This window comes from Bos indicus, chromosome 7 (genome assembly GCF_029378745.1).
Source record: "Bos indicus isolate NIAB-ARS_2022 breed Sahiwal x Tharparkar chromosome 7, NIAB-ARS_B.indTharparkar_mat_pri_1.0, whole genome shotgun sequence".
NCBI lineage: Eukaryota > Metazoa > Chordata > Mammalia > Artiodactyla > Bovidae > Bos > Bos indicus.
The window spans coordinates 38,978,997-38,996,196 of record NC_091766.1 but is presented as its reverse complement, the minus strand read 5'-3'; the positions used below and the strand labels follow the sequence as shown (position 1 = coordinate 38,996,196).

At 56.2% G+C, this 17,200-nt stretch overlaps 1 protein-coding gene and 1 long non-coding RNA gene across 7 annotated transcripts in view; one reads left to right on the top strand and one right to left on the bottom strand.

Moving 5' to 3' along the window:
* Window positions 1-304: 304 nt before the first annotated feature.
* Window positions 305-12,466, bottom strand: N4BP3 (NEDD4 binding protein 3). Of its 2 annotated transcripts, none has more exons than XM_019964742.2 (5): window positions 12,276-12,466; window positions 6,418-6,768; window positions 5,677-6,204; window positions 4,983-5,237; window positions 305-4,857 (listed from the first exon to the last, which is right to left on the bottom strand). In XM_019964742.2, exons 2-5 carry the CDS (start codon window positions 6,736-6,738, stop codon window positions 4,330-4,332), a joined length of 1,632 nt encoding a protein of 543 aa, XP_019820301.2. In that variant the 5' UTR covers window positions 6,739-6,768; window positions 12,276-12,466; the 3' UTR covers window positions 305-4,329. The 2 variants fall into 2 exon arrangements, with proteins under 2 accessions (XP_019820301.2, XP_019820302.2); XM_019964743.2 differs by having other exon boundaries at window positions 6,418-6,765; window positions 12,276-12,413.
* Window positions 12,467-12,614: 148 nt separating this feature from the next.
* Window positions 12,615-17,200, top strand: part of LOC109561916 (uncharacterized) — a 71,545-nt gene continuing 66,959 nt past the window's right edge. For all 5 annotated transcript variants that reach the window (XR_011567625.1, XR_011567624.1, XR_011567623.1 and 2 more), the window contains exon 1: window positions 12,615-12,906. This is a non-coding gene — a long non-coding RNA (uncharacterized lncRNA). The remainder of the gene's footprint in view (window positions 12,907-17,200) is intronic.

The following is a 17,200-nucleotide window of genomic DNA, read 5'->3' as shown; positions in this document are numbered from 1 at the left end:
GTCCCAATTCTGGCCCTGTCCCTTGGCTGCCTGAGGGATCCACCCACAGTCACAGGACGTGAAGTTCTGTGCCAGCTTGCCGGGCTGCCCAGTATCTGTCTTGCCTCCTCTCATCCCTTTCCAGACAAGACCCTCTGCAGACCTGCCCCACACTTCCCCATGATGAAATCCAGGCCCACCCTGGAATGCCCTCATCCCACCCTACTCCACAGGAAATATCCTACCCCACCCGCAGCAACTTCTCCTCCTCAGGGAAGCTTGCCTCTGTTAAAGAAAAAAGAAAAAAAAATTGCCATGACGTGTGTTAGAGTGGTAAGGAAGACTTTATTCAGTGGAGGCTACTGGAATGGGATTTTATGTAAGGGTCAGAGAGTGGCCTCAATTCCAAATACAAGGAAAAGTATATTTCATGGCCAAGGTGCAGGGTGGAGGTCAGTGGATGAAAAATTACTAAGAGGAAACCTCAGGGGGCAGGGGGAACTGGCTAAATGACTGCAGAGAATTCTCAATGAAGGCAGGCCAGAGTGACCAGACATAATGTGGGAGATGCTGCAGGTGGAGGAACCGGATTAGAATACGGAGGGTGTTCAGACATAGAAGATGGGAGACTCTGGCTAACCTAACTTAGCAGGATTCTTGCTAGAACTGGCTGCACAAGGAAGCACACAGTCAGAAGGTGCAGTCAGAAAGCTTGGAAGTACCTGCCCAGAATTTGGTCAACCTTTGTCCCCTCGCCCCACCCCACCACCTGGAGTGATAAGTGAGCCAGTTCTCCTCTGAACTCCTGTCGTTCAAACTTCACCTCTCATGACATATTTCACTTTTTGTTTTTACTGCATTATTTCATATTTTTTGTTTTTTTCTACAAGAAATAGCACGTTATTTTTTTCTGAACCCAATATAGACGGCTAAGCCCCCACCTACTAGAATGGTGGATTATTGCAATCTGAATAGTCACTGTAGGGTCTATACCCTCTTTGGGAAATGTTTCCCTAATACCCACAGCCAACCAGTTTCAAAGAAATCTACTCTCAGTCCCCCAGATGGACTCCCTCTGCCTTCTGCGTGCTCTGCTGGCTTGCTCACCACTGTGCAGGTGCCTTTGCTGTCCCCACCTCTGAAATGCTGGCACTCTTCTGGCCCAGTCACTACTATGGACCCGTATGTGTTGTCTCTTTCCCTCACCCGCTGGAAAGGACCACAGGGGCAAAGGCCTTGACCACCTCAGCTTCCTCCCCGAAGGAGGCACTCAATGCTTCACTGTGCAGTGAATGGTGGTGCTTGGCACAGACCTGGTTTGACCAGGTGGCACAAAAGGTGAATGAACGCTTGGCATTTGAGCCTTTGCCACCTCCCCCTACCACCTCTAGCTTGAACCCATGCCAGTCAGGGAAGGGGTCTAGTCTCTCGACTCCAAAGCCACCCCTCCCCCCCCCCCCCGCATTGCTTTCTGGGCTGGAACCACAGCAGGCTCTGGGGATGAAAACAGAAGATGTGGCCCTGCTCCAGCCATGTCCACAGCCCAGTGGAAAACAGAGGCAAACTGACCATTCCAAAGGAACAGACAGAGCTGGTGGAGGGAAACAGGGGCTGCGGGCATAGGGAGCAAGGAATTGCCTGGACAGGGTGTGAGTTCAGGGAAGGCTTCCCTAAGGAGGGAAAATCTGAGCATCATGGTCGGGGGGAGTCTGCCTGGAGAACAAGGGCCCAGAGGGCTGTTGGGATTAGGAGGGGTACCACCATCAGTGACCCTGGAGGCAAGACTGTCAGAAGCCTCAAGTGATAGGCTAAGGGACCCAAGGAGCCACTGGAGGACACACACTATCGAGTTGAGAACAAGAGGGACCAAAGGCAGGGAGACAAGTGCAGGGAGCTAGTCTCAGTTCTGGAAAGAATCAGCTCTTGGGCCTAGTCTGCTGGGGGAGGGGGTCGGAGGACAGCTGGGGTGCTGAGAGATCCACTGGGGGCAGGATGGAGGGGCTGCCCCAAGGTGTAACCACTACAGTGGCACCTGTGATCAGCTGGCCCCAGAGCTGCCCAGCCGGCTTGGGGACAGGGAACTGGTTTTCCTGGCAGCGATGAGCTAACAGGATCTGGTTCCCTCTGAGACGCCCCAGCTTCAGCTCTCTTGCGCCCTCCCCCTACATTTGGGCCTGGCCTTGGTTTCTGGCACAGCTGCCAAGTTTTGGTACCGCCCACCCACTCCCTGCTGGCTGTACTGGCCGGCCCAGCTCCCTAATTGCTGGGTGGGGAGCTCTTCTGCAGAGCTGGGACACCAAAAAGTAGACCCCAGCCACTGTGGACCACATGGGTATCCAGCCTGACCAGCTCCAGCCCATGGGGTGAGCCAGGCTTCAGGCTAGCACTGAGCTCTGGAGGGCCCTTCGAGGAACCATTGACCCAGAAAGCTTGATTGGGTGGGGTGTGTAAAATGAGTATCAAGGCCTGTGAAGAATAGACCTGCCTAACCCAGGTGTCCCTACTTTCCCTTCCCAGGCAGAGGACCTGGCTCAGGGCTGAGCCCAGATAGCTCTCAGCAAGGCCCAGGGATCTGACCTGGCTACAAGCTCTAGTCAAGCCTGGCCAGGACTAAAAGGGGCTGAGAAGGGTGGGAAAGAATGGAACAGAGGGAGGAGCCCCAACCCAGAAGGCCCAAACACACCCCCTTAGACACACCCACCACCCACAGCACATCTCTACTGTTCACACCTGCCATTCACACAGACATAAACACATTATCCCCACGGCAGACAACATACACACCCCACTCTCCTCCCTAAAAGGGCGGAGCCCACTGGCTTACACTCCACAGCTGCGTCCATCCCCTGCACACCACTCCACCATCAGGGCCCACCTGAGGGGGCTGCCGGGTGTGGCCAGGGAAGGAGCAGAGCACAGCCAAAGGGAGCAAACTGGGAGTGTCTGCGGAGATCAGAGGTGGCCCCTGCCCCACCAGGCAACCTGGGAGGGAGACATCTGTGTATTGATTCCCCTGCAGCAGGAAGCACATCTCATCTGACCCTGAGCCCCCAGACCCTGACAGCCTAATGCAGCACCAGGCAGAGAGGAAGTGCTCCACGTGTGGCAGCAGATACACTAACGCATCCGTAAGGACTCCCAGCTTCACAGCAAGGGCTAGGGAGATGCCACTTGCACAGCCCAACTGGTTCTGTGCTCTAGGTAACCCACCAGGAGGGAGCAAGGGTCCAGAGAGGATGCGAGTGGGTTTTAGGGGCCAAGGACCAGCAAGCCTTGGCTAAGAGCAAAGATCAGGCAATGCAGGGCCAGGCACAGGGGTGCTTCCTCCCAGGACAGAGCTTTCCAGAATACAAATCAGATCACACTCCTGCCCAATACCCCATGGCCCCCCATGCCTACGGGGAAATGTCCACATTCTCTGCTGCAGTTCCAGCTCTTTATCGAGCTTTCTCTGCCTTATTTCCTGCATCTTTCCAGGCCCTCATCCCAATGGAGATAGGGGTACACAAGCCAGAGAGAAAGGTGGGAGGCAAGTTCTGGGAGGGGCAGACTACTGGAGGCTTAAGGCTCTCCAGCAGAAGCTGTTTTAGGCTGGCCCCACATCCAGCCTGGCCTGGGACCCAGGAGCCCAGACTTTTTACCAAGAGGACATTTCATATTCTAGCAATGCCTTGATTGTCTTGCCCCTTTGTTTTCTTGGGTTCCCTGGCATTGTTCCCTATTAAAATCTCACTGATGCTAAAGAAAGGAATTTCAGCTCACATAGCAGCTAAGAAACTTTGTGGTGCCAGAGCAAGGATTCCTCCACTCCCCAACGTGCCTGTCCAGCAGCTGCACACAGAGGTGCAGGGTACACCCTGCCTGCCGATCATGGACATGGTGGAGCTACAGTCCAGGCCAACACCCCCAAACCGGACCCTCCACAGTCCTCTGCACTCAGGCCAGGGACAGGCCTGACGTTATCACCTGGTAATTCCTCATAGAAAATGTGATTTTATTCTGGGGAGGCCAAAGTTCCCATTCCAGCCTCCCCTCCTCACACTGGCCCTTTTTGCTTCACAGGGCTCTTCACTTCCAAACCTCCTTTCCTGGGTCACACCTACTCCAGGGCTGGGCTTTGCCTGGAGACTCCTCAGCCAGGGGGGACCTTGCCCTGGCTCCTCCTGCTACTGGTACCCCATCCAGCCCACAACCCCACTGGATCCCTCCTCTCGGCCAGCCTCTCCATCCCTGGCTGGTCTCAGCAGCTTCCACCCCAGACCAATGTACGGAAGGGGCTGGCCATCTCAGGGTGGGCTTATCCAAGCCATCTTCTGACAGTGCTTCTGCTGTCAGCTTGCTCCAAGGGCCTCAGATCTTGGAGGACTCAAGCCGAGGGCTCCAGGGCGCGGGGGGCTCCCGCAGCGCCCGCAGCTCCTGTTCCAACACCTGGTTGCGGCGATACATGTCCATGTAGCCGCCCTGGATCTCCCGCTGGTAGCGCAGCACCCGCTCCTTTTCCTCCTGCCACGTCCGCCGCTCCTGCTCAAAGCGCAGCGCCTGCTCCTGGCCTCGGAGCCGCTCCTGCAGGAGCTCGGCCCGCAACTGCTCAGCCCCATCTCTGGCCTCACCGCCTCCCGCCTCCCCCAGCAGCCCCCTGCTCTTGCAGTCATCGGTCTCACAGCTGCCTGGGGCCTCCTCCCGAGGGGCCTGCTCCTGCAGGCTCCGCACGGCCTCTCGCAGCCGGGCCAGCTCTGCATCCTGGGCCTGGGCTTGTGCCCGGCTGCCCCGAAGTTGTGTCTTCAGGCTGAAGATCTCAGCTAGCTTCTGAGCCAGTTCCGCCTGGGCTTCCCGCAGCTGCTGCTTCAGGAGGCTGATCTCTGCTGTTTTCTGGCACACCTGAAGGGGGACAGGGACGGGCAAGAGCCAAGGAAAGAAGGGTAAGGGGGGGACCGGTCGGAGGGCAGGCAGAGGATGGCACGACAGCAGTGGGGGCAGGAGTCTCTGAATGTTTGGTCTCTTACCTCCCAGCGGGCTTCCTCCTCTGCTCGCGCACTAGGATCGGTCTCTGGGAGGCTGCCTGGTGGCCGGGGCTCCGGGACCAGGCCCTGCTGTGCTCGCAGCTCCTTGCGCAGGCGCCGCTGATCCTGCTGGGCCATGAACAGCTGCAGCTGGAGGTTGCGCTCACTACGCTCGGCCTTCTGGGTAACCTCGTGCAGTCGCTCCAGGTAGAGGCGCTTCAGCTCAGCCAGCCACAGCCGCTGGCGCTCTTCCAGCACCTGCCCAGGGGAAAGAGTACTTGCCATGGCCCAAGATCCACACACCGCCCTGCCCCCCTGGATACCAACTGCCTGCACTTGTATGGCTGGCCCGCTCCTCCAACGCTCCAGCTGCTTCTGATATCCTCTGTCTCAACACCACAGGGTCCAGGGTGCAATGCTTTGGGCACACATGTGCCCCAACCCAGGATGTATCCTCTGGTGGTGAAGTGTCCCCAGCACGCAGCCCTCCCAGGGAGTCTCCCTCCCTCACAACTTCCTGCAAGGGCCACCAATCCCCATGTCATGTGGGGCTTGGGGAAAGAAGCAAACTCATCTCTCTCTTCCTTACCCTCGTATACCTGGAGCCTTGCAGGAGAGCTGGCGGGCGACCCTCTGTCTGCCCTGTACGCTAATGCCAGGGGACAGAACAGGTGGCCCAGGCAACAGCTGCTCTCACCTGTGTGAAGGGATTGGCGCCATCCTCCTCACCCAGGCTCCTCTTGAGCTCCTCACAGGTGTCCGGCACCACAGTCCCCATGTCCTCGGCGGCGGGGCAGGAGAATTCGTAGGGGGGCGGTGGTTCGGGCAGGCAGTTCAGCAGAGCCAGTGGCCCAACCTCCTTGGAACCCCGTGAGGCCCGGTCCAGGGAGCCCCCAAGATGGTTAATGTGGCCCAGGGAGGAGCTGAACGGGCCGGGGCCAGTGCTGGGACTGTGACCAAAGCTGCCCCCGCTGGAGGAATCAGACAGACTGGGCTCGGGCTCAGGGCCGCCCTCATCCAGGCTGAGGGCATGCAGCAGCTGGGCACGGGCCTGGGCCTGGCTGGCCCGGGGCCCGGGGCTCAGGGGCGGGTGGCAGGCCAGCGTGTGCAGGCTGCCATTGCTGCGCCACAGCTTCTGGCCCTTGTGGGCCGCCAGGCTCTGCATGGACAGGAAGCCTTTCCCGGTGCCCGAGGCCGGCTTGAATACTGATGGGCGAATGCGACACTGCCAGAAAGAGAGGTCAGGGATGAGGCTCTGGGCTGACTGCTCTCTGGTGCTCCCTCCCGAAACCCCTGGGAATCCCCTTTGAGAACAAGGGTACATGTCACCAGGCCAGCCCACAGCAAGACTTCCATGTCCTATCCCAGCCTCGGGGTCTTCAAGGAGAGCCCCCCTCCCCACCCTGCCACAGTAGGGAGGGGAGGAGCCGAGGCACACCTTGTCAAAACGCCCCCGTTCAGGCAGCGAGGTCTTGCTGAAGTCACCAGCCCGAGGGTGTTCCTGGTAGTAGAGGGTGGCATAGTCGGCAGGCTCATTCCGAGGGCCCCGCTTGGTGGTCTTGCCATCCTTCTTGGGAAGGTGCAGGTAGCTGAGGAGCTCGCGCTGGCCCAAGCCTTTCCGGAGGAGCCCATCAGGCTGGCGGGAGCCCCGAGATCCTGCGAGTGCCGCCCGTAGCTCTTCAGGGGAAAAGTCCTGCCGTTCCAACAGGCTGCCCACGCTGCCCATGGCAATGCCAGCAGGGCCTGGGGCTGTGGCCATGAAGTTTCACCAGGGCACAGGCGGCTGCTTCTGGGGGTTGGGAGGCTCCATCAGGGGCAGGTACGCATTTGCTGCCCAACTCCCCAGATGCCCTAGAAGCAGGTGCTTGATCTCTGTGTCAGCTCCCCCACCCCAGCCCACCCAGGAGTGGCCGATGTGGGTTCCAGAGAGAATCCGGAACAGGACTCCTAGAGAAAGTAGGAGAAGTCCCAAGGCTACCTGTCTAGTGCCCTAGTTCTGACGAGGGGCCAGTGTGTGACTGGGGTCACAGGGGGACCAGGACCTGAAGCAGCAGGATAGGGGCCCCTCCCAGGACTGGGCTGGCAGAATCCATCTCTGACTCTAACTTTGTTCATTCTCCTGCCAGGTACCCAACGTGGTGGGTGGGCGGAGGGCACAGGGCACCAAGACCAGTGGCCTCAGAAGCTCCAATCCTTCTTCTTCCCTTGGGAGGGGGAAAAAAACTTCATTCAACCCCTCTTCCTGCAGAGGTTCAGAGTTTTCCCAAGGGAAGCGCCTGGCACGGGTGGGGCTAGGGGCTCCAGCAGGACGGATACAAACAGGAAGGGGCCAGGGGACGGAAGGATGGCAGGAACAATGGCCACAGTTTCCGGAACAGGTGTTCATGTTGGAGCAGTGGTAGGAGGCAGGGAGATGGGGCAGCCAGAGCCCCTGCCAGCCCCTCTAATATGCTGCCACTTCAAAGCCCACTGCCAGGCATCAGGGCCCCAGTCCTGACCCAATGTATGGAACCAATCAGTGTGTGGATCCTGGCTTCCCCATCTGGATGATGACTATGTCAACTCTTATCACTCATGGATGCTGGGAGGACTGGCTAAGATTAGAGGATAGAATGCCCAGTCCAGGGCCTGGCCCACAGCCAGCGTCAACACGGGCTAGCTGAAGCTGAGCTTAGTTGGTAGACACACTAACACCACCGGGGAGTGCCCAAGTGACGGGGCTATGGATTGCCTCCCACCTGTGCTGGGACCACACTGTGGAAGGCAGGACCTATCCCCAGTGCCCCGCTGGATCCCCTGTGTCCATCCCAGTCCTTGGCACACAGTAATCGCTCAGAAAGGAGTTGGCAAATGAACGAATGCCACCTTCTCTGCCTGTGTGCTATGCTTAGTCACTCAGTCATGTCCGACTCTTTGCGACCCCATGGACTGTAGCCTCCAGGCTCCTTTGTCCCAGGATTCTTCAGCCAAGACTATTGGAGTGGGTTGTCATGCCCTCCTCCAGGGAATCTTCCCAACCCAGGGATCGTACCGGGGTCTCCTGAATTGCAGGCGGATTCTTTACCATCTGAGCCACCAGGGAAGCCCAAGAATACTGGAGTGGGTATCCTCTCCAGAGGATCTTCCCGACCCAGGAATCGAACCAGGGTCTCCTGCATTGCAGATGGATTCTTTACCAGCTGAGCTACCAGAGAAGCCCCTTTCTCTGCTTCCTACCCAGCTATTCCCATTCCTGAACAGACACCCAGCAGGCACAATGCAGCTACAAGTCCAATGTGCCCCACCCCAACTGCCCCAATCCAATATGCTTCCGGGACACAGACTCCCACACCAAACAATGGTTAGGAGGTTCCATCTTCCTCAACCATTTCCAGGTTTTGTGTTTATAGAAGACAAAGCTCTCTGTGAGGAGGGAGGGAGATGGGTGGAAGGCACGACCCTGCCCCTACACCCTGCGGTCCTCAACCTTACCCTGGGCAAAAGAAACCTTCCCAAGCTTCCCTTTCCAGTCCCCAGACAGCTCAACCTCTTTGGGGGTGCCACAAGCCACACAAGGTTAGGGGAGTCATCCAGATAAGGGATGACAGGTGCTGGGCACCTACAGTGATGCAGCCCTGCGTAGGGGTCTCACAGAGTCCTGGCACATGGTTAACTGTCTGTGTTTTTTAGGTAAGGGCAATGGGGCTCCAAAAGGTGAAGTGGCCTGCCCAAGGTCACAGAGCTGGTCAGAGTGAGATGCTGGCCTGTGATTACAGTACAATGACTCGAAATGTCTAGTGGGAACCAACAATGTCACCCACAACCCAAGAGTTGGAATCGAAGCATCCTGCCTCCCACTCTGACACCCCTTCACCATGACAAGCCCACCAAGCAACAGACAAGCCCACCGAACTCCTGTCACTGCTTCTTGGGGAGGTAGACAGCAGAGAATCTGGTCTCCAGCCCACCCTTACATTATCTCTCCATGGGACACCTCCCTTGACCATGCCTCAGTTTCCCCCAAATGGGAAAGACTCTACTTTTTTCTGCTTTCCTATTGGGTTGCCGGTGACAGCCAGCACAGGGACAGGGAGGTGAAAGGGCTCCTGAGCTGCAAGCCTGGTGAGAGCCTGGGGGCAGGGATGGTGGCAAGGGGAGCTAAACATGCCCACTCAATCCCAAACACACACTGCTTCACGTTCCCCTGGCCACAGCCTCATTTCCTGTCTCAGGGAGTAATAATCAACACCCCATACCCTCCACAAAGGGTCCCAGGTCCAGGGGAGAAGCAGTCATGGGCCAAAACACGCACACCACACACATACTGCAGTCCAGTCGGCGCCACCAGTGGCCCAGAAGCTTCTCTGTGAGAGGACGCAGCGAGGCTCACACACACTCAAGGTCATCCGCACTGCACTGAGCACCTTCCACACACAAATACCCAGCTGTCCTTCCTAGCCCCGAGGCTGCTAGATGGAGGCGAGTGTGTGTGTGTGTGTGTGTGTGTGTGTGTGTGTGTGTATGTGTGTGTGGCAAAGGAGGGCATGGGATCAGCTTTTCTTCACACTTGAGTTGAGCAATTTGAACTAATTCCGGAGCTACATGGAGGGGCAGCAACAGCCCTTCCCTTTGTCTTTATCTAAGGCCCCCACTCTCCCCCCTCCTCTCTCCACCCCTCCTAGATAATTTCTCAGGCTGTATTATTAGCTCCTCCTCCTTGGGCCAAGGGCCCTGGCTTTCAGGAGGCTCTACCCTGCTCAGGTCTCAATCTGGGGATGGTCCTTTTTCCTAAAAGACTCCATCCACCTCCCCTGCCTTCCCCACATCCCCCAATACACACATTCCTTCCCGTTGCTTGGAAGCCCAGGGACTGGCCCAGGGCAGCTGTGCAGGAGAGGATGTGGAGGGGGAGGAGGGAGGGAGAGACAGCAAGTGCCTTGCAGCCCCACTGGGGAAAACAGGGCCTCCTCCTCCAAGTGCCTGGGCTTCTCTACCCAGAATTCATGACGTGCCTGGGGCCCAGAGCTCTGCACAGAGCAGAACCTCACAGCCACCACCCCACTGCTCTGCCAGCAAGCTTTCAGCTAGTCACGTAGGCCCTATTCTGCACAGGCCTAGTTGGTCCCAACAAGGTCCCTTTACTCCTGTTTCCACCTTCCCCTCCATCTACTCCAAGATCAGACAGCCTGGACACTGGGAGCATCTCTCTAGACCAACTCTTGGTGGAGACTGGAGAATGGGGCTGGGATACGGTCCTGGCCATGAAGCAGAAAAAGACAGGACACTCAGGGAGGCATCCTGGTGTCCTTTAGTGGGTGCCTCGTTGGGTCAGCCTGATGCTGGGCCTGGCACGTGCTCACAACACACATGGGAGAGGAAGAGTGTCATCCCCTACTTCCGAGGAGAAAACTGAGGCCCAGGAGGTAAAATAAGGTGCCTAAGGTCATGTTCAGCTGCACAGGAAAAAGTCCATAGGCTCTCTACATTTAGAAGCCTGCCCTGACCCCACTGTGCATCTCCTCTGGAGTGTGCCCAAAGCACTAGGGTAGGAAGCTCCCAGTCTGGCCTTGACTGCCTTTAGCCCCTCGTGAGTCCTAGCCCCAGGGAGGGTCCCACCACCTGCTGGAGGATCAGCTTTGCTGAGGGGAGTGACTGCAGCTGCCCCTGAGGAATGAGACTGGAATGTCCCAGCTCCAAAAGAGGGGGCAGTGGGTAAGAGGGGCCCAGGGAGGAGATGGGAGAGGCTGGCATTCTGTAGCCCCATTTCAACTCATGAAGAGGCAGAGTCCTGCTGGAGTGATTCTTAGTATCACTAAGTCACTTGCGCTCTACAGTTTTTATCAGCCCTTTCATTTCATCATCTGATCTCCGAGACAGCTTCGTGGAGGCAGGTAAAACAGTAGTTGCACTTACCCCATCCTACAGCTAGGTAAACTGAAGTCCAAAAAGAAGTGAGCTGCCTGTGATTCCACATGACCAGCAATCCCAACTCCCCAGGCAAGACCCCCTCTTCTGCCCCAGGCTGTCCCAGCCAGGGGTTACCAGCTGCCCTCCCTGGGCTCCCACACTGCTGTGGATTATGTCTGCTCAGCTCCCCACACCTGCTTCTCCCAAGGGTACCTGCAACCAGGTTGGTTTGGATCCCAGTCCCCTCAGCCTGGAATATCCACTGCCTGCCCCTGGGTCAGGTAGAAATAGTGGAAACACCGCTGCATGGGCACTGTGAGCCCTGGAAGCTGCTAGTTCCATAGGCGGTGGCCTGAGCAGACTGGCCGCACTCATTCAGTCTGGCACATACACACCCACACACAGCCAGTCGGCAGGAGAGGAGCCCTGCCCAGGAGGGCTCTGGGAGGAAGCAGATCACCGGTTCCAGGACGGCCTCCTGCCTCTCTCCTTCCCTGGGCCGTTCAGGGACAGAGCACCACGGCCGCGGGACAGGCTGAGCCCCCGGTGCAAGCCAGGAGAGACCCGGTCTGCTCGTGGAGGCGGGAGGGGAGGCGGGGCGGCGGGCGGGGTGGGGGGGGGGGGGAGGGATTGCCGCGTCGGAGATGACAGGTCCCGGTCCTTTTTTCCGGACGCAGTCACGGCCCCGATTTCCGCCCGGCTCCAGACGGGCCCTCACTTTGGCCGAAGGTTGTGGCCAGACTGGGATGGTGCTCAGGATCTGGGAGCGTCCGCTCTTCACGGGACCCCTGACAGCAAGCTATATACAGGGCTCATATAGTGGAGGAAGGTGGTATCCCGGAGGGGGCAGGAGAGGGCAGGAAGCCGTCTCTTAGGGAAGGTGGAGGTTGGCATCTCCACGGAAGGATGTGGCAGAGGCGAGGGCTCCCCCAGAACTGGGGGAGGTCCCCAAGCTACCTGAGGGTTGGGAGGGGATGTCTCTCCCAGGCTTCTAAGACTTACCCCGAACGGATGGGCTGTGGGCACGGAAGCCGAGGTCAGACTCCCGCGCCAAGGGCACCTGCCCCACCCCAGTGGTGGTTCAGGGGTCCCAGGAACTCCTCCAAGGAAAGCACGTTTTGCATGGGTTAAGGAGAACGTAACCTGTCGCCTGCCCTTTCAGCACAGCTTCCCTGCCCGCGGACGGTCCCCGATCCCGCACCTCGGTGCTTCGATGTCTGGAAGTAAGGGGTAGCTGGGCGCACACCTCACCTTGCCACCCCTGCCCACTTCTCAGACGGGAACCTCGCCCGCGTAGGGCTGGGGGCTTGGCCAAGGTCGCCGGGAAAGCTAGACCTTGGCGGCGGCCAGCCCCACCCCCCGAGTCCAGCCCCGGGCCGCGGCTCCAGCCCCACGGTGCGCCCTACTCACCATCCTGGCGCCCATCCGCACCCCTCGCGCGCTGCAGCTCCCTTGCGCGCGGATTTGAACCCTTCCTCCAGGGCGCCAGCTCCGGCCGAGACTGCGAACCAGGCTGGAGCGGCCAGGCGACAGGCGCCGGGAAAACGCGGGCGGGCGGGCTCCGGAGCCGGATTGGCGAGGGAGGAACGCGTTCGGCAGCGCTCGCTATCCTGCCCCAGAGGCGGAGGGAAAACCCGGCCTGACTCACCGGCGCGCGGCCGACCCACAGCCCGGCCCGGGCCCCCGGATGTGGGGGGCGGGGACGGGGGCCACCCCCGCCCACCGCGTGCCAACCTGAGCCCCGCCCGGGCTCGCGACTCCAGCCTAGGCTAGCCCGCCGAGACGTCGCGAGGCGGTGGCGCCCGAGCCCCCTGCCGGTTGCGCTCTGTGCCGCGGACGCCCAGCCGCGCGGGCTCGGACCCGGGCCGGTCTACAACACGAAGTGCGGCCTATGCTCCCAGAGGGCGTCCAGCCCGCCCCGCTCCCCCGCCGCCTCCTCCTCTTCTAGCCTAGCCCGTCTGTCTCGGTTTCCAGAACTCGACAGCTTCCGAAGAGGCGCATTCCGTCCATCATCTCCCTGATTCTTGCCGCCTCCCCTTAGGTAAGCAGCATTATTCCCTGGCGAGGCTGAGCAAAGTAGTACTCCGAGAGGTGTGGAGAGATTTGCCCAAGATCTCGGGCTCCTTAGCAGTTGAATTGGGCGCTATGTTTTTGTGGGAGTTTTTGGTACCAAAGACTTCTAAGGGGAGCAAATTCAGATCAGTTCAGTCGCTCAGTCGTGTCCGACTCTTTGCGACCCCATGGACTGCAGCATGCCGGGCTTCCTTGTCCATCACCAACTCCCCGAGCTTACTCAAACTCATGTCCATCGAGTCGGTGATGCCATCCAACCATCTCATCCTCTGTCGTCCCCTTCTCCTCCCACCTTCAATCTTTCCAAGCATCAGGGTCTTTTCTAGTGAGTCAGTTCTTCTCATCGGGTGGCCAAAGTATGGGGAGTTTCAGCTGCAGCGTCCGTCCTTCCAAGGAATATTCAAGATTAATTTCCTTTACGATAGACTGGTTGGATCTCCTTGCAGTCCAGGGGACTGTCAAGAGTCTTCTCCAATAACACAGTTCAGAAGCATCAATGCTTCCCCGCTGAGCTTTCTTTATAGCCCGACTCTCACATCCATACATGAAAAAACTATAGCTTTGACTAGACGGATCTTTGTTGGCAAAGTGATGTCTCTGCTTTTTAATATGCTGTCTAGATTGATCATAGCTTTCCTTCCAAGGAGCAAGCATCTTTTAATTTCATGGCTACAGTCACTGTCTGCAGATGTCTTCAGGGGCCAGGCAAATAGTGTGAGTCAGACTGGCAGGTGTAAGACATAGAAGAGATGGAAACGGAGACAGAGATGGACACCTATAGGCATTCAGATTCAAATGTGAAAACACCACATCTTCCAAAAAAGGTTATAAATATATAGTGAGGTATGATCCAGCAATTCCACTCCTAGATATATACTCTGAAGAATTGAAAACAGGAATTCAAACAGACACTAGTGCATGGGTGTTTGTGGCAAGACTAGCCACAATAGCCCAAAGCTGGAAACAACCCAATTGCCCATCGACAGATAAATGAACACACAAAATGTGGTATGTCCATAGATGGAATATTATTCAACCATAAAAGGACAATTTGGATGATCCGCCAGTTTTGCCGAACCAGACACTAAAGACTGCATGTGGTATAATTCCACTTATATGAAGCAGATAAATCCAGCAGAAGGAAGATTAGGTCTAGATGCTGTGGGGAGGGAAGAATGAAGAGTGACTGCTTGATGGTGTAAAATGGATTGATTCCTGCCATATCAGTAAATAAGGGTGTCAGCGATTTCAAGGCCTCCAAAAGTGAATTTCTGAGCTTGAAGGGGCCCAAAAGGGAGAACAGTGCCTGCAATCCAGCAGCTGTCAGCTGCCGTCATTCCCTATGTCACTCCCAGCAGTGGACAAGGAACTAAGGATGTAAAAAAAAAAACCAAGAAGCAAGATGCTGACCCCAGATAGCTGAGATGTGTATGAAAGGAAAGATTTCAGTGAGCCCAGAGCTTGCATCTTCCTATACATAGAAAAGGGCTAGATTCTTTAACTTGATATATCTAGTTTTCCTTAATTAACAATAATCTTTGATGTTAAGGCTACCTGCTCCCTTTATTGCAAACTTCTGTATAACCTGACTCCTTCCCCTGCCTCCTTGGAACAGTTCTTTCAAGGTTACTTGAGATGCCGTCCTCTGGGCTTGAAGTCCTAAACATTCCCACCAAATAAAACAACTTTCCACTTTCAGGTTATGACTATATTTTTTAAGTCGACAATGGATGTGGGGTTTCCTTTTGCAATGAGGAAAATGTTTCGGAAACACATAGAAATGGTGGTTGCACAATTTAAAATGGTTTGTTTTATATGATGTGAATTTTACTTCAATTAAAAAAAAGAGAGACATCAGGACTTCCCTGGTGGCACAGTGGATAAGAATCTGCCTGCCAATGCAGGGGACATGAATTCGATCCCTGGTTTGGAAAGATTCCACATGCCACGGAGCAGCTAACCCCCCATACCACAACTACTGAGTCTGGGCTCTTAGAGCCCACACGTTAAAACTCCTGAGCCCATGTGCTGCAAGAGCCTGTTTTCCGCAACGAGAGAAGCCACCGTAATGAGAAGCCATCCTACCGCAGCTAGAGAGTAGCCCCCGCTCCCCACAATTAAAGAAAGCCCGCCCAAAGCAACGAAGACCCAGTGCAGCCAAAAATAAATAAACAAACAAACAAAAAGACATCATGTTACCCTTGAATCAGATTTGGCCCACAGGCCACCAGTTGCAACCCCTGTCTTCCATGCTGTCCTTGCTGCTGCTGCTGCTGCTAAGTCGCTTCAGTCGTGTCCGACTCTGTGTGACCCCAAAGACGGCAGCCCACCAGGCTCCCCCGTCCCTGGGATTCTCCAGGCAAGAACACTGGAGTGGGTTGCCATTTCCTTCTCCAATGCATGAAAGTGAAAAGTGAAAGTGAAGTCACTCAGTTGTGTCCGACTCTCAGTGACCCCATGGACTGCAGCCTTCCACGCTCCTCCATTCATGGGATTTTCCAGGCAAGAGTACTGGAGTGGGATGCCATTGCCTTCTCCGATGCTGTCCTTACCAGTGTTCTAACAATGGAAGTACTAGAATTCAGAGGACTTGTCTAATTAAGAAAACTCATTAATAAGTATTTGGGGTATCAGCTCTTGGGGAGCCCCTAGTCTGATAGCGTTACATATGAAGCTTTAGCACAAGTACACACTTTACCTTTGGGGGGACCTGAAAGAAGGCCTCGTTGGGAAGTGGCTTTTGAGATGGTACTTGAAGGATGGAAGGCATTTCCGTGGAGGAAAGTGCTTATGATGGAACGAGAGCCTATGGCTGGAGAAAGCAGGCATGGTCGGTGAAGGCAGAGCCTTCATCTTACTAGTGAACCCAGAAAGCTTACTAGTGAACCCAGAGCCCTGGGGTAAGAAAGGTCAGTGGGAGGGACGGAGCACAGGTGGCACATTTGAGCAGACTCAGAAAGGCCAGATGACGGGAGCCTCGGAGGTGTTGAGAGAGGGGAGTGGGAGGACCAAGCTGGGCTTCGGGGAAAGTACACAGGCCTTGTGAAGTGATTGAGGAAGGCAGGATGGATTAGAGGAGTGTTAGGGAATAGAAACAGGGCTACGGAGGGAAAGGGCAGTGAGGAGAGGAAGAGAGGAAGGATATTCATGAGATGGTCTGAGAGAATTGACTTGTCTTGGCGAGAAATTCCGTGAGGAGGAGAGGGAAGGGATCAATGGTAAGTGACTAATCCAAAGTCTTCTGACCACCCCCCTAACCCCCAGTCTGTTTTTTCCCAGCCAGAGGGAGGTAGGAGGGGAAGGGTGTTCAATATCTTAGAACATCCCAGGAGGAAGGAAAGAAATCAGATGATATTCTAGAGCCCAGAGATATAAAAACAGGTCAGGGAGGAGAGAGGGGCCAGAGAGTGGCCCCTCTGAATGGAATACCAAGGAAGTGGCTGCAACCAGAGACAACAGCTGGTGGTGGGAGGCTGGCGGACCCTTGGCTGCTGGGCACCACGATGCGGAGTGCAGTGGATTGGGGCAGGAGTAGAGAACAGCCTGACTCCATCTCTCAAGCAGAGTTGTCATGAACAGAAACAGAGCTCAGGTCTGTGGCCCCCTCTAGCCTGGACCGGGCTACTGGTCCCAATCTCCTGCACAGGCTCTGGTCTCTATACTGCTAAGAGCACCCCATCACTTCCCCTCAGAAGTTGAGGACCTGGCCTGGCAGATGTTCCTTCCTACCTGGCTTTTTGGAGCCCTTTGATTATGTCCATGTCACCTGGATGGGGAGTGCGAGGCTGAGGGGACCAGCTGCCTTCAGCACTAATCCAGAAATTGCCTTCTCCTTCTCCTCCACATCCATTCACCCTCACATCTTCCCATGCATATTCAGAAGCTTAATAGTTGTTGAGTTGCTAAGTTATGTGCAACTCTTTGCAAGCCTACGGACTGCAGCATGCCAGGCTTCCCTGTCCTTCACCATCTCCTGGAGTTTGCTCAAATTCATGTCCACTGAATTGGTGATGCTATCTAACATTATCATGCCCTCTTGTCCTTTTGCCTTCAGTCTTTCCCACCGTCAGGGTCTTTTCCAGTGAGTTGGCTCTCAGCATCAGGTGGCCAAAATATTGGGGCTTCAGATTCAGCATCAGTCCTTCCAATGAATATTCAGGGTTGATTTCCTTTAGGATTGACTGGTTTGATCTCATTGCTGTCCAAGGGACTCCCAAGGGACTTCTCCAGCACTACAGTTCTAAAGCATCAGTTCTTCGGTG

What these genes read in the sequence shown, in the direction of transcription:
- N4BP3 (XM_019964742.2), bottom strand. Translation starts at nt 6,738, where the DNA reads ATGGCCACAGCCCCAGGCCCTGCTGGCATTGCCATGGGCAGCGTGGGC. An exon ending in AACGGGGGCGTTTTGACAAG is followed by an intron (nt 6,205 to 6,417) that starts GTGTGCCTCGGC and finishes TCTTTCTGGCAG; the next exon opens with TGTCGCATTCGCCCATCAGT. An exon ending in AGGAGGAAGCCCGCTGGGAG is followed by an intron (nt 4,858 to 4,982) that starts GTAAGAGACCAA and finishes GTCCCCCTTCAG; the next exon opens with GTGTGCCAGAAAACAGCAGA.